This window comes from Delphinapterus leucas, chromosome 1 (assembly GCF_059928025.1).
Source record: "Delphinapterus leucas isolate spDelLeu-1000000601 "Yukka" chromosome 1, BTC_Dleu_Yukka2, whole genome shotgun sequence".
Taxonomy (NCBI): Eukaryota; Metazoa; Chordata; class Mammalia; order Artiodactyla; family Monodontidae; genus Delphinapterus; species Delphinapterus leucas.
Genome location: NC_143129.1, coordinates 153,153,202 through 153,163,438, shown reverse-complemented (window position 1 = coordinate 153,163,438; position 10,237 = coordinate 153,153,202). Strand labels below are relative to the sequence as shown.

Here is a 10,237-nt window from a genome sequence, read left to right as displayed (position 1 = left end):
AATATCCTCCCTTGGGGTCAGGTTGGACAGTCTGGTCTAATCTCTTACCTTTGGCTGTGGACTGCAGCTTCCTGTCCCTCTCCAGCTCTTCCTCCTCTAGGCGGCTCAGAATTTCCTCCAAGATCTTCCCAATCTCCACAAAGGATGGGCGCAGTTTGGGGTCCATCTGTAGTCATCCACACCAGCCATTAGCCCTGCCCTCCCATCTTCCATCCCAAGGATGGCATTTGAGTCTGTCTGGCATCTTTTAAGATTCAGATGTGCATCTAAGAGATCTTTTCTGAAGGCCCCAGACCACAAGAGTGAGTCCCAAAATTAAGGTCAGGGAAGATGCTATTGTCTAATACCCTCCCCTATCTCAGCAGCCTTTCTGTATATGTCTTATCCCCTTGTTTGGCAGAGAACCCTCCAAAAGGGTATGTTCACATTGGTTGGTTCTATTCTTTGTTGAGTTCTGCAGCTAACATGTTTCTGGAAGCTACCTGGACAAGGCCCAGCTACCCCCTTAGTCATAACAGGTAGGTCCAACCCCAGAGCTATATAAAATAAAGGCTAACAAGAGCTTTTCTCACAGGTCTTGGACCAGCTGGACGCACAGTCCAACTAAAACCTGACCGGAGCTCCATCAATATCTAAGGCAAGGGGTGGTAGGTCTACACTACAAGTTGAGGACAGGATAATACAAAGCAATTTTCCTTTCCTTGGTCCAAGGCTCTGGACCAGAGTCTGGCAGGCCTAAAGGAAGGAATGTGGGGACTGTCACTCATCAGTGAAAAACAGGTCCCTGTGAGGCTAATTAGCAGCCTCTTCCTAAAGTCCTAACCAGGTGAACAGGGTTCAGCCAGCCCCAACCAAAGCCAGGAGGAAAAAGATACTCACATTACAACAGTTGAAGGTGAGCTGCAGAAAGTCTGGAGGACAGTCTCCCACCATGTGCTGGAAAGCATCATAGTCCAGCCCGAAATTCTGTGGACGGGTATGGTGGGGAAAGACCAGGGGACATTGGTAGCCAGGTCATTAATCCCTCCACCCATCCTGGCCTGCTCAGGAGAGTCTGGGAACTGCCCCAGAGAAGTAACCACAGACTAAGTTCCAGCAACTCCACCCAAGAAAAAGACAATTCCATTGCCTCAAAAGCAGCCCCATCCCAGTGGCACTGATCCCCATCCTGGAGCTCACCTCTGTTCGGGGAAGATAGTCTGGATCAGCCTGTATGCGGGCGATGATCTCACAGAGGATGATACCATAAGAGAACACGTCCGCCTGGTGGGAAGTGAGATCTCAGTTTCCCTCTCAATGGGGTGACAGGTGGGGTTTCTGTCCCCCATGTCCACTAGCCCAGGCCTGGGCCCTACTGTCCATATTTCATTCAATTCATTCACTAGGCAGCTGACAGGTACCAGCCCTGTTTCTGGCACGAAGGATGTAGATCCTCACCCCATACATGAAGTGTGACTCAGGACACTTTCTGCTAAGAATGGATTCTACAGAGAACCAGACCTTGGGGTCCCCAGACTCACCTTTTCATTGTAGGGTTCATCTCGGAGAACCTCGGGTGCCATCCAGAAGGGTGAGCCCACCACAGACAGCTTCTCACTCCCCATGCTGTGGGGTGAGATTACACGGAAAATGAGCTTGCCGCTGGCAGGTGCAATGAGATATCTGACCACTGGGAATTCCTCTCCCCCAAGGATGGGCACACACTAGAATTGACTGAATTTAGGGAGCTGAGGTTGGGCTGTGACCAAGTCCTGGCCGCTGAGAAGGAAGCTGGAGTCTTCCCTTTGCCTCAGTCCCTTCTGTGACCCCAGCACCCATTAAGGCTACCCACCTGACATCAGGGATCTTCTCAGCCAGGCCAAAGTCACCTACCACTGCAGAGTAACCATTCTCATCCCTCTTTATCAGGCAGTTCTAGGGTTCCCAAAAAAGAAGACAATGTGGCTCAGAAGTGGGACCAGCCAGCCATAGACTTTACCACCACCCCTCCCTGCCACAGGGCACCTGGTCCTCTGTTCCTTGGTGAAACCACACTCTTGGGCTGACCCCTGTGGTTAGACTTTGGGGCTCTGATAGCCATGTGAGATGAGTTAGGCCTGGATCTTTGGTGGCTGCCCTAGGATTATATCATGCTCCAAACAAATATTTATCTTACTTTCTATGTGCTAGGCATGGTTCTAAGTGTCAGAGATACCTCAATGAACAGAAACCCTTGTCCTCTTGGAGCTTACAATCTAGTGGAGGAAGACAGGCTATCATCAGGCCCCTGGCCTCCCTTCATCCTTCCCTCAGAACACAGAGACCCAAGCAAGGCCAGGTCTGATCTTGCCAAGTAATGTAAGCACAGGACAAGTGCCCAAGCCTACACCAACTTTCACTGCCCACAAGATCACAACCAACCTCTTCTCTGGCGTTAAAATTCCATGTCCTCTGGGACTTCCCTGGTGGCGCAGTGGTTAAGAATCTGCCTGCCAATGCAGGGGGCACAGGTTCAATCCCTGGTCTGGGAAGATCCCAAATGCCGTGGAGCAACTAAACCTGTGAGCCGCAACTACTGAGCCCACGTGCTGCAACTACTGAAGCCCACGCACCTAGAGCCCGTGCTCCGCAACAAGAGAAGCCACCGCAATGAGAAGCCCGTGCACTGCAACGAAGAGTAGCCCCTGCTCGCCGCAACTAGAGAAAGCCCATGCAGAGCAACCAAGACCCAATGCAGCCAAAGAAAAAAATTCCATGATCTGGCTCTAACCAACCAGCTACCAACCGCCCCATGCCTTGGTGCCCCTATGTACACATCTTCATCCAAACTTGTAACAGACAAGCTTGATTTGGGAAGCCTGAACAGCCCCTTCAAACCTTTGCCTTTGCTTATACTGTTCCCTTCCATTTGGAATGTTCTTCCAATTCTTTTCACTTCAGAAAATTTTGTGTGTTTTAAGACAAGCTTACCTTTCCAGTCCTGACCTCTCCAGCTCTCACCTTCATCTCTCTCTCATCTCAACTCATTTAACCCCTCTGTGTCACTCCCTCTTACAGCATATCAGAGGCCATCAGCTCCTCAGGAGCAAGTTCAGGTTTGGGCCTTCCTTCCTCACAGTATTCAATTCATGAGAGAGGCTCAGGACAAGCTCATTGAACAAATGCTGCTGTCTCCAGAGAAAGGATGACCCAAGTGACTTGAAAATAAGCACAAAGCAGCAACAAACTCTCCCCAAATGGCTGCATTCAAAATGGCCCTACACCACTCTGGCTCAGGAGGCAACTCACTCTCCCCATCTTCCTCCAGAGGTAGCAGGGAGCAGGGATCCTTGGCTCCCAGGGACATTTCTGGGGCCAGCAAGGCCCTGTATCACCAAACCAGCCCTCCTCCTTCCTTGCCTTGGCGTCCAGTTGCCAAGGCATTGCCAAGTCACCTGCTTACTCCACATCAGGTACAAATTAGTCCCTTACTCTGGCTTTGATGTGATCACACTATTCTCTCTTTCCCTGAGTTGGAAGGGAAATGTGATTTCACGTAATGTGATTTCATTACATCCTCTCCTACCCTTGATTCCTGGCAGAAATAAGTGTCTCTGGCTTCTAAGCAGGACCGTCCTTGTGCTTGTCCTGGCTTTGGCCCTCCCATCAGTCCACTGGCTCAGCACTCTGCCACCCCCACCCCAGATCCCTGACTTTACTGTCTGTGAGAAGACGGGCTCTAGGCCAGCTTGTCTATTAGACAGCCAAAGCCTAGGCTATTGGGCACTGGCTTGTGAGGCAGTGGCACCTCAGATCTGTCACTTGTTTTTCTCCCCTCCTCCTCCTCTTTCACCAGCAACTCAGGTTCCTGTCTCCAAGGCTCAGTCTGAAGTCCGATTTACTATTTGCTTTATAGCCCTCAGAAACAACCCTGTTAAATTCAGCTTAGATTCAGCAAGTAAGGAACAGAACAGGACCACAGTATACTGCCTTTGTCAAAGCTGTTCAGTTTCTGCCCCATCTTCACATTCATGGAGACCTCTTGTTCACTCATTGTAAACCACCCATCCAGGAGGAAGTGACTTCATAGTAGCTTCTCTGAGCAGCTAAGAAATGACTACGGCAGGGATGATCAGGGCCCTACAACATGGGGCAAGCCTGCCTAGCCCGGTCTGCCTCTGGTCTGGAGTGTGACCACTGCCTCTCTTAAAGCTTCTCCACAGCCAACAGCTGGGCATTAGAGCCAAAGACAGAGATGGGATACTGAAAACCAAAAGAGCAAACTTCAGGAGTCGGTATCTGAGGCGAGAAGGAAAATGGAGAGCAACTCTGACCAAGATTAGTTCCTATAGGGTTTTTCAATAAACTCCTGAGCCTGCCCTTAGTGGGGTCTAGGCTAGTGAAGTTTGGCTGGCAACACTGGCTGTTTTTAGTTCCTTATCTCCCATTCCTTCCTCACTGGCTTCTGCTGGAAGTGTTCTCACTGAGGATCCCCATGAGTTCTGTGGCATTAAGCTCAGTAGACAAAATCAGTCCTTATGTTACTTGATCTTGCTGCTGTTGACACTGCTGATTACTTTCTTCAGCATTTTTACATATGATTCAGGAATCATATTAGTACTGGGCATGCAGAGACTAAGCCGTTGTGGTCCTGGAGCTAACAGACTAGCCATTAGAGGCTAGTTACAGGCTATTCTTGTTCCTTTTGATTCTTCTCTCCTGGCTTCTGTGACACTATGGATTTCCTTCTCCACCTTTACACACTCCAATGCAGGCCCTAACCCACGAGGATGATGGTCTCAGGGTTCTATCTTGGGCCTACAGCTTGTGCTCTATTGTGGAGGCTATTCCACATTTCTAATTACCACCTCTGTGCTGATGACTCCCAAATGTATATCCTCGGCACTGACCTTTATCCTCAAGCTTCAACTTTGCACATCTCATCTATTTCTGGACATCTCCTCCTGGATCATTTACACTGAACTCCATTCATGCAAACCTGAACTCATCTTTTTTCCTCCAAAACTAAAACTCTAGCTATATTTTTATGTCAGCTGGCACTGCCATTTTCCACCCAGTTTGCTAAGCTAGAAACTTGAGATTCAGCCTAGATTTTTTACTCTTACTCCAAGTAATTTTAGCTTCTAAATGTTTTTCAAATTGGTCCCTCCCTCTTCATCCCCACTGCTATTACCCTAGTTCACATCCTCCCCTAAATACTGCAATATTCCAACTGGTCTCTGTGGCTTGGGCCAGGCTTGATCTCCATAATCCACCTTCCTCATTTCTGCCAGTATGATCTCTGTAAAATGCAAATCTGCGTTACTCCCCTACTTAAAAGCTGGCAATGACATATTGTATGATTCCATTATATGAAATGTCCAGAATAAGCAAATCCATAGAAACTGATAAAAGATTAGTGATTGCCAAATGCTAAAGGGAGAGGAGAACAGGGCATGGGGTTTTCCTTTTGGAGTGATGAAAAGTTTTGAAATTAGCTAGTGGTGATTATTGAATATACTAAAAACTACTGAAATGTATACTTTGCAATGGTGAATTTTATTTTATGTGAGTAATATCTCAAAAAAGCTGTTACTTTAAAAAAGCCACAATGGTTCTTCATTTCCTATCTAGAAGATAAAATCCAATTAGATAGTATATGGTCAGACTCCTCTCTTTTCAATTCTTATCCCCTACCACTTCAGCTTCACAGTCTGCACATCAGACCGTTTATGCCTCTATGCCTTTGTTTATGCAGTCTTGTCTGGTCTGGAATATAACCCCCCTCCATACATACAAGACTTACTAAGCAGAATTCAATTTTCAAGATTCAGCTCAGGCATCACCTTCTCCAAGAAGTCTTCTCTGTACCCTCAGGTTGGGTTAAATATCCTTTTTCAAAGCACCCTATGCTTCTCCTCTCTCTAACCTTAGCATTTGAGATATTATAATGAAAGTATCTGTTTCTATAGTCCCTTCCTATAGCTATAGACTGTAAGCTATAGACTGTAAGCTTTAGCAAAGCAGGGATGTCTTAAGAGGGAAGTGGCCTAGAGGAAGTGGCCTAGAGAATACTTCCTAGCCCTTGGGCAAAGGAAAGATTGTCTACTTCTGTCTGTGTGGTACCTTATGAATTATAAAACGTTTTTCATAAACATAATCCAAGTGATTCAAACAGCATTGTCAGATGGGCAGATCTGGGATTTTTACATTTAAGATGAGAAAAGTGTAGCTTACAACTATAAGTGGTAAAGATGCAGGTCTCCTGATTCTAAAGAGATCCCTCCTAATGATTTTGGCCTCTCCAGAGGAACTGGCTAAAAAGCTTTCCACTAGAGAAAGCAAGGCCATGGCAGGAACAATGTAGTCTTAAGATAGCAAAAGGGGCCAGGGCCCATGGAGAAGGCAGTACTGTTTGTGCAGGCAATACAATAAGACCGCTTCATCTGGGATGCTAGCCCCTACCTCCAACGTTGGTTAATCCAAGAGCACCTAGTGTAATGCTTGCATTTCTCACCCAACTTGGACATGGCCCCAGTACAGACTATTTGACTACAGAATACAAAATATGAAGCTCAGACCACTGTGGGGTTCTGAAGAAGCCAGACTAATTTTCAGGCTGTGTGGGATGCAAAGTCCACTAAATAGAGGATGAAGAATGCTTTATTCAAAAGTATGCCTGGAATAAGCAGCAGACATAAGAAAGGCCCAGTCAGACTTCCGTGAGGCAACAGGTGACCTTTTCAGGTTCAAAGAGGAGCCCAGGCACCGCTGCTGCCTGGCTCCCGTTCTTCTTTGTCCTACTCCTATACATCACACCATAGCAGAGAGACTTAAATGTTTGCCTCATCAAGGGCAGGGAATGATCCCATTCATCTCTGTATCTCTAACCTAGCACAGACACACAGAAAGAGCTTAGCAAAAGTTTGTTATATGAAAGCCTGGATAGATGACTGAAGCTTCTTTCAAAAGCAGGTGAAAAGGCATACACTAATCATACATTCGACTCTCCATAATGGGGACTAAGCTGACAAAAGACTCAAAAGGTGGCCATGAATGCACTTCTGGAAGCCAACACAAATCCTTCAGAACTGGGCCAGAGTAGACACCTAAGAGCAGATCCTGAGGTCTCCTAGAACTGCTGCACATTCAGTATTGGCACTGAATAAAACCACCTGAGTGGAGAAATGCCAAGTCCATTTGTGAGTGTTAGCTCTAAGCTAAAGTTATTTCTATAACAACAAAAAAGGCTTTCCATGTGCCAACAACTCTCTCCACTTACCCCCAACAAATTCACTCCATAAACCCACTTAGAAAGAAAGTACTGATTCTACATCTCAAGAAGGGTTAAAAGTTTCTTTTCATACCACAGGGAGAGATCAGAGGCTGAATTGCCCTCCTAAATGTCCCAGAGACGGTGGCAGTCCAAGTCTCGAAAGATTATCTGGTTTGCTGTAATGTGTCCCATCCCTTCCCTTCCCCTCCATCCCACCATGTGATCCCCTCTCTTTTCTATAATTCTTGGGAAATAATCTACTCACATATCTGTCTCTCCAACTTGACTAAGAGCCCATGGATGGTACAGATTGCATTCCAGTAATTTCTATGTCCTCTAGTAGCACAGTATAAATGGTTCCCAAAGGCTGTTGATGGTTCTCTTTATAAAAAATGACTACTTGGGCTTCCCTGGTGGCGCAGTGGTTGAGAATCTGCCTGCTAATGCAGGGGACACAGGTTCGAGCCCTGGTCTGGGAAGATCCCACATGCCGCGGAGCAACTAGGCCCGTGAGCCACAACTACTCAGCCTGCGCGTCTGGAGCCTGTGCTCCGCAACAAGAGAGGCCGCGATAGTGAGAAGCCCGCGATGAAGAGTGGCCCCCGCTTGCCACAACTAGAGAAAGCCCTCACACAGAAATGAAGACTCAACACAGCCAAAAATAAATAAGTAAATAAATAAATTTTTTTTAAAGAATGACTACAGGGTGCCCTAATACACACTCTCTACCTCCCCCCAGCATTCAACTTTGTTTCTAATTCATGCTCTCTTCAGTCTCTGAAAATTGGCATTTTCTGTTCCTAGCTGTGGGGTATAGCCTAAGACCACAGCTAGATAGGCTTTTCACTCTAGTGGAATGGCCAGAGTGGATTCTTTGGAGTTAAAAAAAAAAAACACAAAAAACCATTCCCACCCCCCAAAAAACCCAGCAACCAAGAAGAGAGGTATAATTCACACTCCTAGGGGAAATCCAAAAAGACTAGTGGTGCTTGCCTGATCCTGGGCAGTAACAGTATTAAGCAGAAAGAAGCTGCTCTCCCAGCTGCCCCTAAGAGCCAAGGCTCACGTACAGTTGTACCAGCCACTCCTAGCCTGTGTGTGGCTGTTGCCACTTCTTGATGGAGCTCAAGTACGGAATGTTTTTAAAGCCACACTGCATCCCACTTGCTTCTAAGTAAATCATCAGCATCGCAATAATTACAAAATTAGACAGAACAGCTATATCTGACAGACTCTTCACTCTTGAAAACAGTACTGCAGTAACTACTGATGTGTGAATCCTACAAAGGCAATACTGCTTTCAACAGGCACTCTGACTGGAAACCAGTGATCCTCTTTGCCGCCACCATAGGCTCAGGATCATTTGGAAAAAGGCATGTGCTTCTCTCTATCCCGGTTTACCTACCTGGAACACGCTCCTACTACTTTAAATCCTTCCTGTTAGCTCTGGCCTGAAAAGCCCGGACTGATCACTCCTATGAGGTCAATAGACTGGGGACACTCAGGACCCAAGAGCACTGAGGTCATTTAAAGAGGTGGGACAAAACTGGGTGTGGGACTCAAAGTCTCAGTTCTCAAGCAGATGTTTTGGCCTCTGTGCCATCAAGCACATTTTCTGAAAGAGGGCCAGGAAGCCTCTACTCTGACAGGCTCTATATGTTAGGTGCTAGGAATAAAAAGGTGAATATGAGCAGCACTTGAGAAACTCATGTGTTGGTGGGAGACACGGACACAATAGAACCATCAAATAATAGGAAGTGTACATGCTAAAATATAAGTAAACCTTTTATTGTCCTTAAAGAAATCAAACTCAGACCCAAGGTTGACAATAAGATAATTTGGAAATTTCAAAGCCCTACTCTGTCCCTTTAGACTTCTCCCTTGGGCTTCTCATTCTTATGGTCACCGTCACCATCACACAGGTCTCCTGGATGGGGCTGCTCTGGTCTAGGTGGGGACACACCACCTTCTCCTTAATGTCTGCAACACTTTGAAGATAAAACATTTGGACAAAACTTTACCAAAAGCTCAGAGATGATAAAAAGGGCAATGAAGTTTTTCTTCAACTTGAGATTCCCTAGAGTATACTTCCCAGCCTGTCTCCAGGTTGCAAAGTCATTTGTTCTCCCCATCCCCTAAAGTTCAGACCCAAGAAAGTACAGCCCAGTGATACCAGGGAGTTCTTCCTCCTAAATTCCTAGTTTCTCATCTCAAGCCAACTGACATGGGAATACCCACTCCCTATTAGGAAAACCAAAGGATAGTGGTCTTACCCTACAGTTCCAAAAAGGTTAGTCATTTGTACAATACATACACTATGACAATCCCAGAAAGAATCACACTTGGACACTAGCACAATGGGACAAAGTGTTTTGGGGGCACTGAAGAGAATATGATGAGTTCTTAGGAACTCATTGGTAGTGGAGGACTTTCCTCCAGAAAGCCTAGCTACCCTAGCCTAGTGATCTTTCCTTTGACTGAAAACCTACAGTCTATAGCTAAACACTCAATTATAAAATGCTATGAACTATTTTTCAGTTATTTTCCAACAAGACTACCTCTGGTCAGAAATTATCTTTTTCAAATATCCCTTCATTCATGGTACCAGGCACCAGAGACACTCATGTAGGTGTACAGGAAATATCTGTGTGACAGACAGATAACTTGTCATGACCTCCCTCCACCTTAGAAGAAATGATGCTCTCTGAGTAGGAAGCAACAATTTGATTTTTTTTATTTTAATTTAATTAATTTATTTTTGGCTGCGTCGGCTCTTCGTTGCTGCACGCAGGCTTTCTCTAGTTGCAATGAGCTGGGGCTACTCTTCGTTGCGGTGCGTGGGCTTCTCATTGTGGTGGCTTCTCTTGTTGCAGAGCATGGGCTCTAGGCATGCAGGCTTCAGTAGTTGTGGCACAAGGGCTCAGTAGTTGTGGCTCACGGGCTCTAGAGCGCAGGCTCAGTAGTTGTGGCACACGGGCTTAGTTGCTCCGTGGCATGTGGGAT

General features: G+C 46.4%; 1 protein-coding gene across 4 annotated transcripts in view; it reads right to left on the bottom strand.

The window, feature by feature from the left end:
* The window catches only part of TESK2 (testis associated actin remodelling kinase 2), a 130,231-nt gene that overhangs the window by 1,941 nt on the left and 118,053 nt on the right, over positions 1-10,237 (bottom strand). For all 4 annotated transcript variants that reach the window (XM_022575565.3, XM_022575564.3, XM_022575563.3 and 1 more), the window contains 5 exons: positions 1,832-1,914; positions 1,521-1,605; positions 1,180-1,263; positions 880-966; positions 49-166 (listed from right to left, as the gene is read on the bottom strand). In XM_022575565.3, the coding sequence (XP_022431273.3) occupies positions 49-166; positions 880-966; positions 1,180-1,263; positions 1,521-1,605; positions 1,832-1,914 (457 nt within the window). The remainder of the gene's footprint in view (positions 1-48; positions 167-879; positions 967-1,179; positions 1,264-1,520; positions 1,606-1,831; positions 1,915-10,237) is intronic.